The following is a 22678-nucleotide window of genomic DNA, read 5'->3' as shown; positions in this document are numbered from 1 at the left end:
ACATCAAAGTCCACCCAAAACTTTCTTGATGGGACGTAGTGCAAATAGGAGAAATATTGGTCATGCTCTATAAAAGACAGGGGCTAACCTTTCAGGCTCCTTGGTGTGGGGGAAGAAAACTGTGATGACACCAAAGCCGAACTCAGCGTAAGTCTCTGTGTCCCAGGCATTCCAGTCAAGCTACTCGTACTTCATTCTGGTACCCTTGGTGTGCTCTCCGGAAAATGACAAATTATCTGACCTATATGGTAACTAAAAACCACCCTTCTCCACTCAAGCTACACAACTGGCCTAACTCAAATGCAGGAAAAACAACGGGAAGTTTGCCTGGAGTACCACTTCGGGATTCGGTGCAGAAACAAATCTTCAAGTGTGCACAGCGTACGGCATCTGGGGACCAGAGAGCCTGAACCGGGCTGCCACAGGGTGCAGGCAGGTCACCTCCAAAGAGGGATGTGATGTTTTAAGTTACCCAGGCATTCCTGTATCTCTCCTGTGACCTCTGTATGTTGCTGCAGATTCTGGTATGCGAGATAAACACAAACAACACCTCCAGGCAACTCTGAACTCCACAAGGACAATACGGGAGCCTCTGCATCACTGGATTTCGGCCCCTCACTTATCCTTCAGAACACGTTGGTCCTCTTTGTAACAGGAAGATCCGAGCAGGTCTTTGGCAACTCATGATCAGTGGAAGGCATTAGGATGGAAAAGGTGTATGGGAAAGAGCAGAATCCTGCTGTGGATCTCTGTTACAATACTGTCACAACAGCACCAATGGGTTTCAATGTGGAGCGAGAAAGGTTAAAGCTCATCCTTGGCATTAACAAGATGCTGCAGTGGGCGAACCGGTATTGCATGATCTCTCAGCAGCTGGTCCTGTGACCCTTCATGGCTGTCAGGGGGTCTGTCACCTGAAAAGTCTGTGAGAGCATAATCCTCCAGCAGGCCAGCTTCTACTGCGTGGCGCCGGAGCCCCTCGCTCCCCATGAGCCCTTGCATTCTCACATACCCCTGCTGACAGAAGGGAGGCAGCTTCTGATGGGTGAAGGCAAACATGAAACAGGACTCTGCAAGGGAAAGAATCAAAAATCAGGCTCAGGAGAGATGATAACCTGTAGAGAAAAATTCCCGTAAACTCTTGAGGACTCACTCAAAACAAAAGGCAGAGAGGATGAGGGAAGCTGACTGGGATTTCCCAGCCAGCACCTTGCCCTGCATGGCAGCAGAGTAATCAATCCACTTAATTCTGCAGAGCTCAGGAGATGCAGGGTGGGATCTCCACTCTGCGCTCTGAGGGGAAAAGGAGCTGGATTTGAGCTTGCAGCCTTCTGGCATCTTCTTCATACCACAGGATTGCTTCCCTCTGCATGCCATGTGGGGTTCCTGCAGAAGGTTCCCAGACCAGGGAGGGACAGAGGCAGCAGATGCTCTCCAGCTCTCACATCCCAGCACTCCCCTTTCCCATGGGAAAGCAATACCATCATTGGTACATGAAAAGAGATCTGGTACCCAATGGTACAAAGGAATGTTCAGATAATGGAGGAGAAAGGAAAGCTACAGCTAGAAAAGGGATTGAACCCAACTTCATACACCTTTCCCCAAATCTAGGTGTGCCTGGGGTGGTCTCTTTCTAGTGGTGAGCAAAAGCAAAGGCTATCTGGGAACATACACACAGCACAGGCACTTTTTATTGTCTGTGAAGTGCATCAAAGAGGTGTGACTGACAGTGAGACCACCAGAGTGCCACAGGGAGATCTCAGCTATTTACAGAAGAGATCGCTCCTGTCGCTTGTCCCTCACCTCCCTCCTCCTCCTCCTGCCACCTCAACCCTGTGCTCAAATTACCTGCAAAAAAATTGCGCAGGTCAGTGCTGAGGCAGTTCTCCAAAAAACGCCTCAGAGGCAGGATGTGAGCATTCGGGGCTGTCCAGTCTGTCAGGAAGTCCTCCACAATGTGATGGACAGCATCTGGGCGGGGGAGAGGCCAGTCTGGGGGCCGAAGTCTCATCTCATGCTCTGCCAAGAGAACATTAAGGGAATCTCTTGGAATCAAAATGGCATTAAAAAGAGCTTGGAGAGTGGAAAGCAGCTATGACAGCTGTTTCAGCTTTTGTCCCGACCTTTTAATCCCTACCTTACTTTAATTTGCAATCCCCTCTGCTAGCTCTGTCCTCAACCACCCTGCCACTGCACAGCTGCCCCTTTTTCCTGCCCACAGTATTCCCGTCATTTCACTCCTGTTCCCCCTGGGTAGGGACTGCCAGATGAGCTGAGCTGCGTGCAAGCTTTAATACCGCTACCCATCACTCTGCTCCGTGTAAGGCAGGCTGGACCCTGACCCTAGGTTTCTGGAGCCAAAGATTCAGCACACTTACTTCCCAAGGAAAGCTATTCCAGGCATGTGTGTTTGCTGGATATAACTCTCAGCCTTTGGCTGTCCCTGTCACTGCATGACCTGTCAGACCTGGGCCAGCCACAGAGAGCAGCTTTCTTTTGGCAGTAACACTGAACAGCCCAGCCTCGTCTGCCAGGACTGCCATAACACATGCAGGGTACCAGCTAAAGGAAAGCAATGTTCCTCTTTTTTTCCTGTTCTCAAATGTGAAGTCTCTGGTACAGCCCTCACCTCCCTCCCTGTATTGGTTCGTCTGATGAAAACTTCTTGCCTAACTCCCAGCTTTTTTTTCAGCTCACAGTCGGAGTGGGTGCCTCAGAGGATGGACATGAAAGAAGTGGAGGAGAAGGGTGTGCAGTGCCTTCAGGTCCCCACCCCCCTCCCCACTTTGGCTCTGAAGTATCTTCATCCCTCTCCGTTTTGCCTGTATCAGATAATTAGCAGGAAAGCTTACCTGTTGGGAGGTGTTTGTAATAGTAAACAACAGGGTGCAAAAAGTTAGACTGCCAGGCATGCTGTGCCTCTCCCACGGCTCGGTTGTAGTAGAATACATCCTTGTCAGCCCCAGAGAAATTCCTCCCATACTCCATGATGACGACAAAGAGCCCATCGGGAGCCTTTCTCCCCGTCTGCATTTCCAGCTCAGCCAGGACTCCAACTGGGTACTCTTCCAGGTATTCAAATGTCGTTGCATTCCTGTGAATTACAACCACAACCATCAGACTTTTCCACCAAAGAAAAGCCAGCTGGGATCCAACACCCCCTCAGCTGGTCGAGGCTAAGGCCAAAAAGCCATCGGATAGTAATTATTTTGGTCATTACAGATCTGGGCTGGACCACAGGCAAAGCTTATGAAGGCTGCAGATACTGTTAGAAGACTCCATTATTTTCACAGATTATGGGATTCCTCTCTACATTAGCACTGCTCAAGGAAAGCTTTTCTCTGGGTACAGTAAAAGCGCAATACGCCTCTGAGCCCGGAGGGAAGGTCTGGACCATTTCAGCCCTTTAAGAGAGATTAAGTAAGTGGCAGAATTGGGCATAGTGGCACCAGTTGTGGCAGCGGTACAGGTTTTGAGGTGGCTGCCTACTAGATGGTAATATCAGCAACAGAGCAATCTGTGTGGTGGCACCACAAGAAGCAATGGTAAAGAGAAAGGAATGAAACGATGCAGTGCAGTGCTGGGAATAATTACTCACTCACTCTCTCAGCAGTATGATGTCAGCCAGGACACTGAACATCTGGTAGAGGCCCGAGGCCTCATTCACCCGCTTGATGATGGAATTGGTCAGCTGTGTAACAGGGTGGACTGTGGATGGCCAGGGGACACCATGGTGACGATTTTCCAATAGGCGGTGGACTGCACGAGCTAAGTCATTGAGGGAAACAAAGACAGCTCATTTAAAAATCCAAGCTTATGCTTTTAAGAATTCTGATTGCTCTGCTGCAGCACACAGATACTGGCAGGACACAATGAATAAGCTTTACAGCTCATCCGTGCTCAAGATCTCCCACCCCAATCGCTGCTAACTGCAGTGGAGATGCCCTCCGAAAGCTGATGTGATGCTAAGTGGTTGGTGAGGGGGCGGGGGGTCCTCAGGGATATTTTATTACTTCTGAGCAGTCCTTTAATGATAAGGATGGGCACACACAAATAAAGACAGAAATTCTCTCTGCTGTCCAAAACCGCTGGGTTTTAACTCCACAGCACAGACCTCTCACCCACAGCCTGTCACGAGGCAGAGCATCTGGCAGGCAGAAATCTATTGTGTTACATAAATAAGAGGCAATGGGCAAGAGAGACACAAGACAAAACAAAGACAGACAACCAAAAACTTCAGATATGACCCCAAGTCACTTCTTCTCCACTTCAGATGACACAGCTGCAGCTGGGCTGTGTTTTGTCATTCTTATTGCCAGCAGAAGACTAAGGGTGATATCTTTCCAGCAGTAAGCTATGAACTGTTCCTTTGAAGGGAAGAACAATTCCCAGCTCTGCCTTTCCTCAGCCCAGTACTCACTTGTATACCGGAATCCATGGATGAAGCCCCCAGCAGATTTCCTGAAATCAACAGAATGGCTAGCAGTGCCGAGAACAAAGAGCCCCCGAGTGCTTCTGGACTCATAGCTGGGTTTGATCTGAGGATATTTCTTTTTACTCCCTTTTCCTGGCATCATTTTAAGAGATCTGATGTGCAAAAGAGAAGAGCAGGCTGTCAAGAAGGATGGGGTGGAAAAATAGAACTGATTTCTCATAAGGCACACACTATAATGCAGCCACTGCAAGACACTGCTTCATGCCCCCGCTGCCTTCAGTGCGATTCGCTCCTACAACAAGGATCTTCCAGAAGACAAGGATGCTTATCTCAAGGTAGCTCTGGACAAGACCAAATTCTAGCCTGAGCCATTGACAGTGAATTTTGGAAGTTAGCAGTACCATTTTCAACTGCAGGATGTACTAGGAGACAAACCAAGGTAGAGTGAAGGTTGCATCCTCAGGGTAAAAAAGCAGAAAAAAAAAATCTTTCTGTAGCAATCTGTACCTGTACCATCCTCATTGCAAAGAAAACCCAACACATAAAACATTGCTAGCCTTCTCCATGTGATCTGGCAGGTCAGGCTGTTAAAGTTCTAAAGGCACAAATGTTTCTGTGTCACCCAGGTCCCACCACTGCCAACTGCTCAGCCTTAGAGCCTGTCAGTCAGACGGCAGTGGCACACACACTCCCACAGGGACAAGGCCATAGCTGCAGAGTAAACAGATGTCTGTACAGCACCAGGTAGCTCAGAGCATGTGGACGTCTGGGCAGTGCTGCCAGGAGAGGACTTGCTCTCCCCGCTTCTCCCTACTCAGGCCCTTCACTCTAAACACCAGCTTCCCTGGAGATCCTGGTTCTCCCTCACCTGTTGTAGATAGAGAAGTCAAACTTCCAGCCTAGGCAGCGGATAACACGGTCGTAAGGTGCACGGGTAGCAAAATTATCCAGTTCATCCTGAGGGAGGGTGATGGAGTCGATGCCTGCGCTGATGTTCCTGTTCTCCAAGTAGAACCGGAGCGTGATGTGCAGCTTCCCTTTCTTGTCCTTCACGATAGCCAGATCTTCCAGGTTGCCCTCCAGAAGCCCATCCAGAGATTTCAGCTGGTAGGTGTCTAGCAGGCCATTGTTAATTGCTCTGCAAAAAAGAAAAGGAGAATGTAAGAAGGGCTAAAAGAAGGGAAGAGACGTGGGATCCACACTTCTGTCTCAGCTGCTGAAAATAGGACATCTTTACCAGGCATCCCACACTCTCCTTTAGTGCAAAGGTTACTGCCAGAGCCTCAGGGCTCACAGGAACAGCACAGATAACACTGCCTCACTGCCCTTGCAGGATGTAGTCAACCTCTTATCTCTCCTCTGAGACTGCAAGCAAGGTAACTAATTGGGAGCCAGCACTTTTTAATAATATAGTTTCCAACGGGACGTTTTCCTAATCGCACAGGCCTCAAAGAGCTCTCTTCAAGGTCCTGTGTCCAGCAATTGCAACCTGGACTGCTTTAAACAAAAACCGTAAAGACAGAAGGCCCCACGCTTCCTCTGCAACCCCCAGGACCACAGCACCTCCTGTGCCAGTCTGGCTTGTCACCTGGGCAAGAATCGATTCTCCTTGTTTGTACTCCAGCTGTGTTAGAAAGAGGAACAGGAGTGGTTTCCTACCTCAGATCCCCGACGTAGTGGGTGGCCCATGAGAGGCGCACACGGGACCGGCTCACCATGTGGATGAAATTTGTGACACCCAGAATGTTCTCCGCTGTCTCAAAGGCAGAGTTCCCTCGGCCCAAGATCAACACGGTCTGTCCAGCAAAATCCTCTGGGTTGATGGACACAGTCTCGTAACCTTCAACGTATTCTGAACCAGGAAAGTTTACCACGTTGGGGACCCACATCCCAGTGGCGACCAACAAAGAGCTGCAAAAACAGGGTAAGCAACAGGGAATGCAGGAATTACAGGAGTGGAGGCATCGCTCCATCTCATCACTCCTTCCTTCTCCTGCACAGTCCACAGAAGACAGCTTTGATGGGGCCCCTGCAGCCATGCTGGATCAGCTGCACAGGTCATGGTTTCAAAACAAACCTCTCCTCAGCTTCACTTAATGACCCTCTCTTCTCTTCCCTATCCTCAGGCCAAAAAAATTTATTAGGAACATCACTACATCTAGGAAAAGTCAGCACGGATCCTGCACATATATGTCTCCCTCCATTGTTTATGAATGTGCGAGTACTACTCATATGTACCCACCGACAATACACATAATACTGAAGTTTCACAGGTTGATTATAAGTCGCACAAAAAATTACTTTGGTTTAAAATTTGTGTTGCCTTTTAGTACAGCAGAACAAGAGTAATTTTTAAGAGGGATAGAAAACGGTTTCAGTATTTCAAAAACGTAACTCCTGGTCATAAAAGCATGTTGGCAACCTCACTAATTTTTAACACTAAAATTAAGTACAATAATCTTTTTATCTCTCTCCATAAGAGCTCTTACTTAAATCTGAGCAAAAGTTTTGTGACTTAAGATGGAACCAACAGGTAGCCAAAGCTAGCAGCACTGTCTGCTGTCCCAGCCTTGCTCACGCAGCTCCCAAGAACAATTTGCTTGTGGTGTGTAAGTGTCTGGGATTGCCTTCTGTCCCCTCTGAGCTTGCCAGCCAGCGCACCTCCAAGCGACAGCCAGCACAACCTGCTGTCGTGGAGCTGAGGTTCTCAGGAGAGGTGAGAAATATACTCCATATGTTCACACTAGTTACTTCTAGGTTTTTAGTAATGTAGCTCAGTGGTGGTATGGGATACACACGTGTAATTATGACAAAGAGAAGGGGAATTCAGGGACCACCAGTTACTTCTCTACAGCAACAGCCACATTTTAGTGTTTTCCCCCTGCCAGCTCTGTGCTAGCCCAGGGCTTCATTTGGCTGGGGTGTACTTCTGAACACATATGGGTTAATGGAAGTGAAGTGTCCTCACATTGACTCACTCAAATTTGTAATAAAGGCACCAGTGGCTACAAGAAGTACGACCAAATTATTTTTTTCAGAGAATAATTATTTAGTGATAAAACAAAAGTGATTTCAACCATATCTATCAAAGATGGAAATCTCAGCCAGTTTGTCTGCCAGCTCTCAGCTGTCTGAGGCGTAACATCGCTCGCAAAAGGCAACACCTTTCCAGGAGCAGTTATTCCACCCATCTGCACCTCCAATCTCAGCAAAATGTTTTCCCCTTGTGATAGTGGTTAAGGCTCTAAAAGGCTGTGAAATCTCCATCCTTGGAGATACTCATGCCTCAACAGGCCAAGGCTGTGAGTAACCTGATGTTGCTGGTCCTGCTTTGGGCAGGGCGCTTGGACAAAATGATCTTTATGAGTCTCCTCCAACCTAAATTATTCTGCAATTTTGTAACTTCAAAGACACCCGTGAAGGGTGGTATGCCTAGCCCTGGGTTTGCCCTTTACCTGCACTTGTAGTTCTGCCTGTCCTGGTCAGTTAGGAGGAAGTAGTGGCCATTCCATGCCAGCTCATCCTTCTCCAGTGTCACGTGGATGATAGCTGTGTTGTACTGAATCCGCAGCTTCAGCCGGGAAGCAAAGTCCTCCAGGTAATGCACCATCGTGTCAGCATCAGGGAAGAAGTCATGGGAGTAGCGTCGGAAAAGCAGCTGGCTGTTGTGGCTGAGGAGTGAGTTCCAGTCATGGCGGAGGTTGAACTCACTGTTGGATTTGCCGGTGTACTGCTTGTTGATGCTGATGAGCTTGCGGTGGCGAGGGTAGAGGGCAAAGAAGCTGCCAGGAGCATGGCTCCGCTCAAAGACGACGTAGTCCCGGCCGGCTCGCTGGAGGAAATAGGCTGCCTGCAAGCCTGAGGGGCCAGCCCCAATGACGCAGTAGTCATGGTAGAGGAAAGTGGTGCCGCTCACCACATGCAGGCTGCTGGCATACAAGGCCAGCCCCAGGAGTGTCTCACAGACTGCCAGGGCCAGGGCCATGGTGGGGCCAGGACTGCTACCCCTGCGGGGGAGAGAACCAGGGAGGCATCACTGAGGGGTTGAGCGCTCCAGTGGGCGCAGGCCTCCCTGCATAAGGCTCCTGGCCTGGCCCATGCGTGCTCACCCCCTGCCTAGGCCTAGCCGCAGTGGTACCACGACCGCCCCTCAGGGCCCCAAGCTGAGGTAGGGGTGTTGGGGTGGGGTCCTGCTCCCTGCCAGCCAATAGCAAAAGGGGTCCCAGGCCTTCCAGCCAATGGGCACACAGGGCCCCCTGCCCCAGCCAATAGCTGACAGCATGGGGTGAGCAGGCAGAAAGGTGTGGCAGCACTTGTGGGCCGCAAGCCCCCGCCGCGCCTCTGAGCCCCAACGGCCAATGGAAAAGGGAGGTGCAAACCCATCAGCCAATGGGAGATGGGGTGCCCCGCACTGCCCTCGCTCCCCCGCCAATAGGGACTGGCCTCGGCCCCGATGCCCTCCCCGCCCCCGTCCAATGGCGTGCGGGGCGTGGCCACCACCCGCGAAGCGCCGCACGTGACGCGCGGCGCACCTTGCTGCCGCGAGCCGGCCGGACCCGTCCCGCGAACGGCCGCACCTGCACCGCAGAGCTCGCGCCGCTCCCCTCCTCCCGCGCCGCGGCCGCCGCGCCGAGGGGGGGGAAGGGAGGGGGAGGGAGGGGGCGGGGGCAGCGCTGCCGCGCGCTGAGGGGCGAGTGACGGGGGGGGGGGGCGGGGGGGGAAGGCGCGCGGCGCGTCACGTGACACCGCCGCTTCCCGCCGCTGGCACCATGGCGCCGCCGCGCGCGCACCACGTGTCCGGGGGCGGGGAGGGGCGTTTAAAGGGGCAGCCGCGGGCGGGAGAGCGGCCCGCCAGCCGCCCCGCCCCGCCCCGGGGCCCGCCGGTACCGCCCCGGCCCGCCCGCCCCGCCGGTGACACCCCCTTCCCCGGCCCCAGGCACACGCAACACGGCGTCACTGAGCAACAGCAGCTTTATTCCGCTCCCACCCCGGGTGGTGTATCCGCGGAGCAGCCGGGCACCAGGGTGCAGCTGCCGCCCACCCCTCCAGCAGCATCGGGGAGAGGGCGCCGGGGGGACACACTGCCTGGGCCCCAGGCCCCCCGAGCTGGCCGCGGGCTTCAGCTCTCTTCCTCTGAAAGAGAAGAGAAACAGTCATGGAGCATATGGAGCTGGCGAAAGGCTGGCACACAGCCCCCCACATACACCCCTTCTGCCAAGGAAATGCCACAAAGAAGCAGAATATCCCACTTCAGGGACAATCACCGCACCTCAGTGTCCCTGTCACCCCCCTCCGGCACCCCCTACATCAGCCCAGGCCACACATGCGTCATTTGGAATTACACAACTTACATTCCTGAGCAAATTACACAGCGACCTGAAATTTCTATAATAAAAGACCAGAGCAGCCAGGTTAAGTTTACCGTCTAACAAAATAAAGGGATGGGGGTGGGGTGGGGGGGGTCAGGGAGGAAAAAGAGGGTAAAGCTAGAAGACATTTTCCGTATCACTGAAACAAAAGCTTTAGGTGAAATGGTTTCCCGTTGTTGACAAGAGTGCATTCAGATCACGTGTCAGGGTTCACAGACAGTTTTAGGCACCGAAGGAGGGACAGCAGTTGTACTCCCACAGGCAGCGACTGTCAGCTTCAACAGTCACTTTATAGAAGCCTTCACTGAGCTACCTCAATGAGGCTAGGTCACCACGTGTTTTAAATGTGCCATAGTTACTTCCATTTCTAAAACTGCATTAAAAAAATATCCTGGTACCAAGAGGAATCAGCACCCACCCACACCCCCAAATCCTGCGGCTGCTGAATGAAGGGCTCCTTGGCAAGCTTCACTTTCCCAGTCGGTGCTCTGGACCTGGGGCCTTACCCCACCCCACCCCCAGTTAAATCATTCCTCACTCTGTATCCACAAAGGCACATCATCTGCATTTCCAGCTCTCAAGTTCTGTGTGCTTCTGGTTGAGTACTCCCAATATCACTCTCACCACTTCCACCACCGAGTCCCATCCTCAAGACCATGTATTCTTCAGCCTTGCTGAACTCAGATCTCACCCTTCAGATCTGGTCTTTCTCACAGGTCACCCCTTTTCATCCAGACCAGTACATTAAAAGCATAAATCACCAAGTATGCTACGAACCTTCTTCCTCCTCTTCTTCCTCCTCATCCTCCTCATCTTCATCAGAGCTGAAGGTGCCATCGGGCAAGCTGTAGATCCGTATCACCTGCTTGTTGGGGTCCTTGAGAATGAGGTACTTCCCCTCATCCAGCTTCATGCAGATGTCGATGACACATCGCAGAATGCCCCAGGCATTTTCTATGCTCAGGTTAATCTGGCTGGCAAACTCATTTGGCTTGAACTGCTGGGTGCCCAGGATCACATGGCGGGCAGAGTCCTTCACATGGTAACGGGATACATACCTAGGAGGGGCAGGAAGAAACCAGAGGGGCATCGGGACATTACACTCAACCAGCAGAAGAATGACACCAAGAAAAGCAGCATGATCATCTTAGTTTTGTTTTCTGGGCTGAAAAACCCTAATACTCCCACACTAAAAGCTAAGAGGATCTCCTGGCTACATGCTGTCAATCAGTAATGTAACTGGAATCCTTCCACCACCTCAAATCAAATGAGATGGTACAAAAGATACAGAAAAATTAGTCCCACAGACAAAAATTAAGCAATGCATGATTAGCTGGGAGTTTACAATTAAACAGATACAAATGCATCAGTCCCATACCTGAGTGTGGAACCTAGGATTGCAGAACCCCAGAACAGAGTTAGCAAATACCTCCTGTTCGTTATCCACAGCACAGACTCAACTGGTTTTAAGCCAACAGTTCCAACAGGGATGTGACAATCCTCCCCTCCGTCCAATTTCTCAGTAATAGAGCACTTGAGGATCTCAATCAAATTCCTGACAGACAGCATAGTCACTGCACTTATTTCCCTCGCTGACAATCTTGGCAAACAGGCTGAGAGCTGCAGAGGCCACCTGCCCATCACACATGTCAGGTCTCACTAGGTCAGTCACAGCAGGGGCACATCAGCCACGCACTGAGGGGAAGCGGCTTACACCAGGACTCGTGCACTCAGCACAAACTTTCCCCTCTTGGCCACTCAAAACATGTGGTGATTTTATGATTACTCATTCTACAAATAGTTCAATTTTATGTACACCAACTTAAATACTGGAAAATTCACCTAAAGGAAGTTTGGTGTTGAAACCCTGGCTTACCCGAGTTTAAGATACTCTGATCCAGCCAGCAGTGCACAGCATGTCCAGCGGGCCAATTTGTAGCTGTTGTTTTTCAACTCTGTGGCAATCACAGCTCCTCTCTGAGAGTCAAGCTTCTGGCGCCAGTCCACTCCATTGCAATACTGACAGGAGAATCAGAACTAGGGTCAACCTAACAAGCCAGCAGCATTCATCTCTTCAGCCATCCTGACATCACATAAGGTAGTTTCTTCTGTTTACCTTATGGTACTGTATGAGGGAATGCAAATAGTAACCTACAGGGAAAGCCCTTGCACTGGAAAGGGAGAAACGCAAACAGCAGGGACTGGCCAACATTTGCAGCACTGGTTAGGAAGGGAAGTTTGTGAGGGAAGAGTTCACTAGGGAAGCATGGGAACAGGCTGGCTGCTGTGCTCAGCACCTGGGGACAAGAGGGTTCAAAACCAGCTACCTGACATCTGGGGGTGAATCCCATCAGCACTGCTTGTCCACCAAAGTTATACTCCTTTAGTGGAACGTAACCACCCAGGGAACATCACCAGATGTTTGTCTCATTTTGCCTGCTGTACCTGGCATGTCAGGCAGCAGTGAAGCTGTTAGAGCTAGCTTTGGGATCCCGTTCTTCCTCACCCTGGAATCCCACTCGTTCAGTGTTTTGATGTTGATGAACGACACTTCTCCATTTGCTCCCGTCATTACTCCATCATGTTCACAGCGGACAATGAGATCTATATCATCTCCCAGCTTCCACCTTCGGTATCTGCCAAGAAACAATCCACCTGGTTATTTCTGACCCTTGCTCTCTTTCAGATCCATGCAGGCACACAGCAAAATCCTCTCTCCCTCTTATCTGTTCACTGTGAGGATGTCCAGGCGTCCCTCTCATGGTAAAGCTTCTATCACTAACACTCCTAACTTGTTTTGTTTCCGTTACCGTGCTGACATCCTGACCCCTTGCCAAACCCGGGCATGACAGAGATCAACATACCTGTATGCAACAGAGGCTACTTCGTTTTTATCCATGTCATCCTCCACGAAGGGGTTTGGGTTGGGAAACTTGTATTTCTCCTTTCCCTGCAGAAGGAAACAGAAGGGCATGTCAGAAGAAAAATCCTGTGGCAGCTCTCCCCTATGGGTTAAATATTCTCTTATAGCAACAGTAGATTATTTTCCTTATATAGAAAAATGCTAAAATATTAAGACAGATAAGAAGCCCCATCTTCACATCAGTCACTTCCCTGTAAGCAGTACTTCTACTGGCACTTCAGCTTTACTAGGTGTACTCAGAAACCTGCTTGCTTCACTGATGGGAGTGTGAGTTCTTCTTTGTGGAAAAAAGGTGAAAAACTTCCTACAACAGAGTCACACTCCTCACCAGAAGTAATCCCACCTCCTTCAAAAGTAAAGGAAAATCAGTGTGTAACAGTGTATAACCTCTGTCAATTAAACGACTCCTGTGCTGCATTATTATAGCAGCCTTAACGAAGTCTCAAGACTCTGAAACACAGACCCTACTAGCCAACACTGCTCAACCTTACCATCCTCAGACACTGCTGGGAGAAATTATGATTGATGTAGGTAGCTTCCATGGCAAGGTTGCGTGGAGAATTAAAGGAGTTGCCCTCTTCCTGTGGTGGTTCGTTGGCTGTTTCACTCACTGTCAGGAGGTCTGGGAAGAAAACCAGGCACAAGTGGTTATACTCGGGGGGAGTAAATACATCAGCTTCAGCGAGTCTCCAGCCCCAAGCGGGAGCAAATCAATACTGAAGTTATCCTTGTAGCCAGCAACTGTACTGCAGCAATCAGTTTGTTCCAGGGGTATCAGTCTGGACACTGAGACACAGAATGAACTCAAAAAAGCATAACCTTTAGCTACTGTAACAGAAATTTCTTTCAGGGCTTTTCCTCACCAAAATCTGAATTATCCCTCTTGTCAAAGAAAAGCTTGGATCCAACTCTCTGGACAATGATGTCCCAGGAATAGACTGAGCGAGTGCAGCTCATCAGGGTGGCCAGGATGGCATCTGTGGCAAACACATTCCCTTGGGTCTTGGCCAGCTATGGACACAGGAGGAGGAGAAAACTGTGTTTCAGCAACCAGAACAGACACCCCTTCCCTTCCCCAACCAGGATGAAAAGTGTTAGCAAATCAGATGATTAATATCTTCTCCTAGGCTGAGGAAGCTGGGTTGGTAGGTACACCACCAACAGCTAGACAAAACATTTGGTACTACCCAGAAATCCAGGCCCACCCTCACCCAAACAAGGAAAAAGCAAGAAACGCATTATGAAATAATTCTGTTGGGAAAAGGCATGGCTCCTTATTGCCGACTGGGTCACACAGAAAAATGTTCAAGCTTTCCCCATCTCCAAAAGCAGAAACCTCAAGAACCAGGTCTCTTATATGGAAGTTTCTCTCCCAACAGATCTCAAGTACCGGTCTGCTTGCCCTTCCAGAATTACAGCTGTTCCTTTGCCAGTATTCCTCATTTTGCATTATTCTAGCTCTGCCTTGGACCCAAGAAAAATAACGATACCAGCTAATGCTTCTTTGCAAGCTTAGGGATCCAGAATTCTTCTGCCCTTCTCTTAACTTTGGTCTGACGGTGACAGCTGGTCTCTAACAGCAGGCACTGAGAAACACACTACTGCGTTTTACAAAGCAGGAAACACACCTTTCGGATAACTGGGTCATCAGTAGTAGTGACGGTGTGAAAGATGCGCTTAATGCTCCTCAGTAGCTTCTCATTCCTTGTTGTAATGCGGTCAAAGGCTTTGTCATAGTACTCTAGAGCTCCACAGCACTCTCTGCAGAGGGAAGAGGAGCACCACATTGATACACCCACTACATGTAACACCACCCATGAACTGCCCAGGACTGAGGGGCCCGCTGGGTGTTCCATTACCTCCCACTGCTTTGGTACCTCAGTGAGAAAGAACATTGCGACCAGGCCAGGAAACCCTTGCCCTGCTGCTTTCCCAAAATGTGTTCATTTTTGAACAGTTCAGGAAGCAAGCAAATGGCTGTTTTGTGAACTCACATGTCCTGTGGCTCTGACACCTCCAGGTAGCGCATCTTCATCAGCCGAGGGAAATCCATCTCTTCTTTCACCTCCCAATCACTGCGAACTTCAACTGAGGAGTCACGAGGCTTCTGCTGTGCAGCCAGAGGGAGGACAGATAGGGAGAGAGAAACAGAGACACAGCACATCAGGATTTGTGCAAGAGGAGGGGCCCCGTGAGCATCACCAGAGAACCAAATCATCGCAGCGGGCAGAAAGCTTCTTAGTTTACCTGTGACTTTTGGTCCCATTTCTGCCTCACTCCAAACTGCTTCTGAAACTTCTTTTGTAGACGCAAACGATCTCTAAAATGACAAATATGAGCAAAGCCATTAAGAGAAATTAACTCCTACATGCCACAACCGTTCCTGTGCTTCTAGATTACCACCAGAGGAGCAATACTTTTAGGCATCAAGCTGCTGAAACATTTGCTGAGCTGTCTGCTCATCAAGATACCTGAAGCATTAAAAGCTCTGTTCTTTACTCTGAGCGGCTCTTTAAGTATTTTCATCTCTAAAGACTGCAACAAAGTTTTAAGAAAGGGTAAGCTCTGCTTTAAAACACCATGTTTGCTTTTCAAATACGATTCAAAAATTCTCCTATATCCTGAAATTCTTCTTGGCTGTGACTGTTCACCCTAGTGGGTTCTGTCACAGTAACTTCATAAATGTATCAACAGTATGTTCACACAGTCCAACCCAGTTAATGGTATGTTCACATTTGCAGCCTCACCTCTCTTTCTGCTTGGCACTCTTTGGCAGTGTCTGCATGCTGAACTGCAGCATGTTCCGACGGTCCTTGTCTCTCCGAAGGTTCCTCTGCAGAAATGAAACAAAGGAAAAAACCAAAACATTTGCATTGCAAACGTAATTCTGTGCTGCTGAAGCTCTCCTTTGGGCCCATTTCTGAAAACATTCTACCTGTGCAAATCGCATACGATTCCTCTGGTATGCTGTTTTCTGTGTTCGTGCTGTGTCCACCAGCTGGAAGCTTGTCTCATCCTCCTCGTGGAAATATGCATATTGACTTCCACCACCAAACTGTGACGAGTACTTGTCTGGAAATAAAACAAAGCACCTTGACACCAAGCTTCTAGAAAACCCCTCTGACACTTTGCCCATTTTCCCCCAGAATTCCCTCCAACTGCCTTCACCCAAGTCTGATGCACAAATAGGGACTCCTGCCTTACACCAGCATGCTTCCCACCCCTCCAAGCCTCCCTGAGAAGCCCCAGTTATGAGGCAGCACAAAAATAATGAGTAAGCCCTAAGGACAGGGAGAGCCCCACAGAGCCCTCCCTTGGGTGACGCGTGCTTCCTAATTTAAGAAGCCTCTCTTGCTGAGGTGTGCAGGCAACCACCAGAGAGGGTGTGAGACATGAAAGCAGGAACGCCACTTGGAGAAAACTCGGCAGGAAACAAACCACAGGAGCAGCCATCAGACAACACGTACTTGTATATCTTTTATCCTGATACGTGGCTCCTGTCCAATCAGCCACCTAAGGACAAGCATAAACAGTCAAAATAAGTTAGTGTTAGGCATCCTCCTCCTCAACCTCTGACTTCATATATGCAGGACTTCAAGCAGCAAACACCACTGCATGGTCCAGAACTAATCCTTTCACTTCCCGCCTCTGCCTGCCAGCCCTGCTGACTGTTCACAAGTGTGTTACATGCTAGGATGTGCTGCAAAGGGTGTCAGAAGAGCAACCGCAGTAGTAAGACCGGGGGCAGTGTGCAGGGGTGGGGTGCCAGAAGGCACACGGGGCTTGCTCAGCAGCAGCCCAACATGCCATGGCACGACTGCGTTACCTTTCCCAGGCGGTCTCCTTTACTGAAGGGCTGATAGGGCATATCCCTGAACTGCTCGGGCACAGCGCACGGGCCCCAGCCGGAGGGGTTGTCCTGGATCACGGGTGTCACAAACTTCGCCATTTTTCAAACTTCTAGAGGGGAGAAAACCCACGAATAACCCCTAAACCCTCGGCCGCCGCATGGCGAGCCCCGCGCCCGCCCCGACGCCCGCGGCAGTGGGGCACGGGGGCCCGCGGCCTTGTCCCGGTGCAGGCCCCGGCGCGGCCGCGAGGGGAGCGGAGGGCGCGGAGCCGCCTTCGCCAGCCGGGTCCGCACCCAGCGGAGCGGCCGGGGTGGGCCGGGGACCCCCGATCGCCGCTGTCACTGTAAGTGTCGGGGTAGGGGCGGGGACCCGGCCCCCACCGGAACCGGTGGCAACGCCGGGGCGGGGCCGGGGGTCCCGATGCTGGCAGGAAGGTGTCGGTAGGGCAGGAGGCCTGTCCCAGGGCAGCCCCAGCGCCCCCCTCACCTGCGCGGCCCCGTCACGGCCCCGATGGCAGCGGATGGCGGAGGCGGCGGCAGCGGCGGGGAAGGAAAGAGGCCGCGCGCAGCCCGGGCCCTTCCTTTCCGCGTCAGCGCCGCGCGACAGGGCTGTCGTAAAATTAAAAAAAACCACCCACCCAACCGTGAAGGAGCCGAGCGCGGCTGCCGTAAAGCGCCTCCCTTAGCGCACGCAGTACGCCAAGGCCATAGAGCTGCTGGAGGGCCGGGCTAGAAAAGCCGCGGCGCGCGGCCGGCAGATGCGAGTCTCTACGATCCGTTGGGGCTGGGCCGAGGCGGGTGGCGGGGGACGGCGGCGGCGGGGGACGGCGGGTGGCGGCCCTGTCTCCTGCTCCCTCCGTGGCCGGGTTCGTGGTCGGGGGCGCTGGAGCTGCCTGTGGCCGGCGCTGCGGGCCGCGGGGTGCTGGCGCGGAGCGGGGGGCGCGGGGGCCCCCGCACGCCGTGGAGCTGCCTCCCGTGGGAGGTGTGCCCGCCCGGGCCGCTCTGCCTCTCCCGCTTTGTTGTGCCTTCTGTCACTACAGTATCATTTACCGAAATTTCGCTCCCTCTTAATTGCTGCTTAATAACAGAAACGCGTAGGAGAGGGAAGAGAGTGACATTAATGACAGTAAATTCACCCTATTGATTAAAAAGCTTGGGTTTGGCTTTTAAGCAGAAAAGCCGGGGGTGACAGATGACAAAACCATTTGGTTTGTACCCAGCTGTCACAAAGAGGAAGAAAACATTGTTTTCTGTGTCTGCTGAAAGGCCTGCAGCTCAAACAAGCAATGATAAGGTGTCAGAAACATCTCCTCCAGCGGTAATGATGATTAAACTTACTAGAAATACAGAACATCTCTTAGCAGAAGTATTTAAGCCTAGGGTAGGCGAATGTCTGTTGGGAATGGTTTTGGTGTAAATGACTCGCCCAGTAGCAGCACAGTGGGGTAGGTTTAACAGATTGCCGCCTCCTGGCTGTCCTCTACTCATGAAGATATCTTGGGCTTCATGGCCCCACAAAGGACTGCCCAATCTCAAGATTAGTATTTTTTTTTCTCCTTTGGAAGAACTTGAATTAAAATTAGCTGTCCTAAAACAACGCATTGGGAGAATATTGATCTTCAGCTTAGTCAAATTAAGATTTCAACTACTAGCATTCGGTCCCAGTCTGGTTGTGCCAGGTTGCTCTATAGATGTGAGACAGAGCTGTAAAGTCTGGTAGGTAAATTTCTGTTTTCACAGATGAAAGTGGAGATAGAATGAGATAAAGTGAGAGATTTATGACTTTGATAGAGAACAGACTTACAGGGCTCTGGGCATGAAGTGTATCAATAAAGCCATGTGTCAGGAGAGGAAACGACTTAATTCTGTGCTTCTTGATTTTCTCCTACACACAGCCTCTTGAAATAAAAATGTATCCCAAACTATGCAATGGTTTTATAGAAAAGCAAGTACTTCTCAGGTTGTGGTTGTATGATTATTAAACTGACTTTGTGTTTTAGAGGCTGTTACAAAGCACTTGGCTTTGAGAGGTAAAGATATGCGAAGAATTGGAATTCATGTTGCCCTTGCTGTATTTGCAATGAGGTATTCAAGGTTTTCGTTGTCCCTGATAGTTTTCCTTGACCTGGAGGGGAGGCCTGGAAGCTAGGATTCAGCCCTACAGCCTCTCTAGGAGACCATGAACCAGTGATTTAATACAGCATGTGCCTCAGATCCCTGTCTCTGTGACTGGCATAGTATTTCTTCTCAGGGAGTGAGGGCAATAAATCATGAAATCTCTGATGTTCACATGCCAAAATGATTGTAATTTCCTCTATCCCTAAAAAGAGCAGGATCCAGTTTACAGATCTGTTCAGCACACAGGCTAAAAACTAACTCTTCCTCTTCAGAGAATTTTACCGGGTATCTTTTAGCTAAGAAGAGCCTAGATCAATATTTTCCAGGCAGAGATGTGCGTTTTCTTCTTTATTTACCGCTTATAATTCCTCCTTGAGAAAGAACCGAAGCTGCAGCAATCTTTGCTTTGCCAAGACACCCCGCCATTAATCAGAAGTGGGATTATTAAAGCACTTTTCCCTGCTAGCGAAAAAGATCCACTTATAGAAATACACTTTATAAAATACAATTTGTAACTGTCTCACCTAAGCAGCCTTTTTGGAGATAAACATAATTAGTGTTGGAACTGCCTTGTGGGTCTCTGGCAGTGGCTCTTTGCAATCCCAGCTCCGGGTAAACCCCACGGTGCCTGTCCTTCACCCTGCCTGAGCCAGGGCAATGGGCTGAATGGGCTCAGAAAAAAGCACAAAGTTCTGAAGGAAAAAGTGGACTAAGGAATGATTGAAGAGAAGCAATGACAAATAGACTGATAAATGAAAATCCCTTCCTTCCACGGCTTCACCTCTGCTCCTGAGCCTGCGTGAGGAGTGTACAAGAGAATGTAACACTGCTGCTGTCTCCCAGAGATGAGAGATCATGTGCAGTTGAGGCTTAGCCCATCAAGCTACCTTTACTGGGGATACAGTTGGGTACAGGTGTGGGTCAGAGGAGGGAGCAGCGTGGGATATATGCTCCTTTGGGCACAGACATAACCTTCTAGTTTCTTATCAAAGGGAAGAAAGGTTATGAGAAAAAAAAATAGTCTTGAAGTGGGTGAGACTTGCTGCCACATTTAGGTCAAATTTACTAGAAGAGGGGAGGGAGCAGGTCTGTCTCACTTTCTGCTTCACACCAGGCACTGCACCTCTTGTGTTCCATGCCATGCTGCAGCCAGTGCCCCACAACTGCCTGCACTTCTTGTCCTGTCTTGCTGACCCTGAGCATCATGGCTGCAAATGGTTCGCCACCCAGCCTCTACTCTAGCTTTCGTTAAAGGCACGTGAGATATGTCATTTCCCGGAAAAGTACTTAAAATACACTTTCTTGCAATCATTTGATCCTAGATCCATAATTTCAGTTCATCAGTTAATTAATCACTTAATCAGTTAATAAGGGTAATCACTCTTCCCTGGAAGACGGTCATAAGAACAGCCAGGATAAATTGCTCCCATCTGGTTTTCTGTTCGTGTCTCCCACTTCTCCGGTTTTGGGCTGTGTGCTGGTATTAGCAGATCTGTAAAAAAAAAGGGCTTGTTCCAGCACCCTGGGCATTCCAGCACCAAAACCTTCACCACCATCAGCCTCCAGCACAGTTTGAGGCTTGTTGGAGGGCTGTTGCAATTTGAGCTGGCTCTGCATTGAGCAGCAGCCTCCTCCTGCTTAGCGGGGACAACGTGCAGCTTGGGCACTGTTACCAGAGGTTTGCCAGGTTTAAATGAAGGAAAGCAAGTTGAAGCGCCCAGCCCGTTAGGGTCCTTTTCTAGAAAATAGATCACATCTGCCTTGACTGATTATGCCTCAGAAAGCCTTAAGACAGGGATTGCTTTCTGGCTTGGATGACTATACTTCCACTTAAAGAGGCAGCTGAGGATTGGAAGACTAATGTTCACATTAAACCACTATTTTCCAGTAGTTCCTTTTCTCATTCTTATACTAAATGCATCAAAAATAGCCAGCTGGTTTTTTGTTCCTCACTAAACAACAAACACACCGTATGCCTGTGCCATATGCTTAGTCTCCACTTCCCCACGCTTCTTCACAAACCCAGAAACCAAGGGAAATAGTCTTTAGCCTTAACGCCTTCTCACTGTGGAGAAGCCTGATGTTTACACACCTCTTCAGGTCAGACTCTTCTTCTGAAGTCATCGTTGTTGTCTTTACAACAGCAAAATGCACTGCTGGCTCCTAGGCTCTCCTTGCAACTGACCTTGGCTGTGAGTGAACTGGGGCTCCTGGCACAGGGCAGCCAGGGTTCACAGGCTGGGAAGCCCTCCGTCCTTCCCTGGCCTTCCTCTTTGCATCCCATCTTTTCCATTGCACTTTTATCTGCCTTCTCAGCCCGCTGTTCTCCCAGGCCAGGTGCTTCGCTGCGATGCATGGCCTCCTTTCCAGTGCCTTCATCCCTCTCCCGGGTGCCCTGGAGGCTGAACTATAAACCTGCCCTCCTTGCGTGGCAGTTGCTTGCCACTTTTGGGGTGAAATGCTTGACTGGATTTTCAGGAACCCTGGAAAAATGACTGTAAAGCAACTTTACTGTGCACGTGCTGCAAATTTGATTTTTTAATTTGCTGCCTGTGCAATTTAGTGGGGCTGGGAGCAGGTGGCACCTGGCAGATTTGCTGCATGTGTTCATACCAGCCATGTCCATACAGTAAGGTCCATGCAGGGAATGTGCTGAGTTTATTATTCTTGGTATCAGAGACTGTTTTCATTGCAAGCTTTCTCCCTCCTCCTCCTCCTGTCATGCTGAGCTTTCCCTATGACTGCTGGGCCATACCGTCTTGCCCTCAAGGACAGACAGAAACCTGACAAGGGTAGGCCTTCCCATGTTGCTTTTGTAGGCTGGGCTCAGAGCCTGGCCTTGTGTTGTCTGCATCTTCCATGCTACCAGGATAAGCCAGAAATTTATCACCAGTGTCAGATGTCTCCCAAGGCTTCTGTAGCGTTGACCATCAGGGCCTGGGCCACATGTATTGCGAAGAGGCAGCGCGTATCATGCTCTGTCCTCATCCTCCGCTGCTGAACACTGCCCTTTCCAGAGCTGTAGAAGGAGCCTGGGTCCAGCTGTCTCCCTGCAAACTGTCAGCAAGATTGCCTCCTTTGATCTGCACTCAGGGCTGGATTTTATCCCGGCAGCCAACAGGCTAATTCTACAAGTTTATTCTACAAAGCTCAATTAGAGCAGCTGGCACTGGCAGTGTCCCTACTGGCTCTGAGCCTGCAGAAGGAGCGGAAGGCTGGTGCAGTGGCTGGGGTATGAGCCTGGGAGTCCGCAGGCTGAGCTACAAGTCCCTGCTCTGTGGCTGTCCTCCAGGCCACCCTGGTAAGCCTCCCCAGTGGGAGCTTGACACCTCCATGCTGCACAGGGAGAGACATTTCCCTGCCTCACTGGAGGAGAAATGCATTAGCGATACAAGCTATCCTGGTGATGGGGAACTGTGTCAACAGAGGCAGAAGCAGGTCACGGCTGCTGCATCTGGGAAATGCTGTGTAGATCCAGCCAGATCGACAGCAGGCAAGAGGATAGGGCCCTGGGTGATGGAGGGTGCAAGGCATGCTGTGCCTTCTCACCACTGAGTTAGCAGTTTGCTTTTCAGCTGCAGGAGCCCCGCTCCATGCCCTGCAGTTCTGCAATGCCTGAGTTATATTCAGCGCTGCCCTGAAAAGGATCCTAGTGTGTGTGAGCAGAACCGCAGGCAACACAGGCTTCCTATACAAGGGCTTTTGCCCAGCACAGAAGCGCCCTCAGTTATTTCCTTGAACATCATCAGTGTTAAGTTATCCTCAGTGAAAAATCAGAATCTTCTGGGGCTAAACGTGCTCTGCAAATGCTCCTGCCTCACTGGTCCCTCCTCTGGAAGGCTTACTGTTTATGCCAGCCAGGCAAAGATGTCTAACAGGACATCAAGAGGCAGAAAGAGTTCAAGCGATTTCTGCTAGGGAATTGAACCCCATTTGTGCAAGACCTAGTTATCAAGAAAGTAAGGAGCAGAATGCAGATGCTA

At 50.4% G+C, this 22678-nt stretch overlaps 2 protein-coding genes across 4 annotated transcripts; both read right to left on the bottom strand.

Annotated features, from left to right (window-relative positions):
* Positions 1–3: 3 nt before the first annotated feature.
* Positions 4–9066, bottom strand: FOXRED2 (FAD dependent oxidoreductase domain containing 2). Of its 2 annotated transcripts, none has more exons than XM_037387963.1 (9): positions 9013–9066; positions 7891–8442; positions 6095–6346; positions 5304–5573; positions 4421–4587; positions 3603–3768; positions 2853–3094; positions 1849–2019; positions 4–1070 (listed from the first exon to the last, which is right to left on the bottom strand). In XM_037387963.1, the coding sequence occupies exons 2-9, from the start codon at positions 8418–8420 to the stop codon at positions 805–807; spliced, it is 2064 nt and encodes a 687-aa protein (XP_037243860.1). In that variant the 5' UTR covers positions 8421–8442; positions 9013–9066; the 3' UTR covers positions 4–804. The 2 variants fall into 2 exon arrangements, with proteins under 2 accessions (XP_037243860.1, XP_037243859.1); XM_037387962.1 differs by having other exon boundaries at positions 8968–9060.
* Positions 9067–9388: 322 nt separating this feature from the next.
* EIF3D (eukaryotic translation initiation factor 3 subunit D) lies at positions 9389–17200 on the bottom strand. Of its 2 annotated transcripts, none has more exons than XM_037387959.1 (15): positions 17065–17200; positions 16554–16687; positions 16195–16240; positions 15663–15799; positions 15475–15560; positions 14975–15047; positions 14722–14837; positions 14356–14488; positions 13591–13738; positions 13219–13349; positions 12669–12754; positions 12311–12440; positions 11681–11823; positions 10582–10862; positions 9389–9568 (listed from the first exon to the last, which is right to left on the bottom strand). In XM_037387959.1, the coding sequence occupies exons 2-15, from the start codon at positions 16674–16676 to the stop codon at positions 9555–9557; spliced, it is 1647 nt and encodes a 548-aa protein (XP_037243856.1). In that variant the 5' UTR covers positions 16677–16687; positions 17065–17200; the 3' UTR covers positions 9389–9554. The 2 variants fall into 2 exon arrangements, with proteins under 2 accessions (XP_037243856.1, XP_037243857.1); XM_037387960.1 differs by having other exon boundaries at positions 14722–14834.
* Positions 17201–22678: the final 5478 nt, after the last annotated feature.

This window comes from Falco rusticolus, chromosome 5, assembly GCF_015220075.1.
Source record: "Falco rusticolus isolate bFalRus1 chromosome 5, bFalRus1.pri, whole genome shotgun sequence".
NCBI classification, from domain to species: Eukaryota; Metazoa; Chordata; class Aves; order Falconiformes; family Falconidae; genus Falco; species Falco rusticolus.
This window is presented reverse-complemented; position numbering and strand designations above follow the sequence as displayed.

Bases quoted from the DNA above. Each gene is read 5' to 3' on its own strand.
- FOXRED2 (XM_037387963.1), bottom strand. From the start codon at position 8,420: ATGGCCCTGGCCCTGGCAGTCTGTGAGACACTCCTGGGGCTGGCCTTG. The intron at 2,020-2,852 runs GTAAGCTTTCCT...TTCTCTTGGCAG, and splicing joins TTACAAACACCTCCCAACAG to AGCATGAGATGAGACTTCGG. The intron at 1,071-1,848 runs GTAATTTGAGCA...TTTCCCTTGCAG, and splicing joins CCTGCGCAATTTTTTTGCAG to AGTCCTGTTTCATGTTTGCC.
- EIF3D (XM_037387959.1), bottom strand. From the start codon at position 16,676: ATGGCGAAGTTTGTGACACCCGTGATCCAGGACAACCCCTCCGGCTGG. The intron at 15,800-16,194 runs GTACGTGTTGTC...TTTTATTTCCAG, and splicing joins TCAGGATAAAAGATATACAA to ACAAGTACTCGTCACAGTTT. The intron at 14,838-14,974 runs GTAAACTAAGAA...CTGGCTGCACAG, and splicing joins AATGGGACCAAAAGTCACAG to CAGAAGCCTCGTGACTCCTC.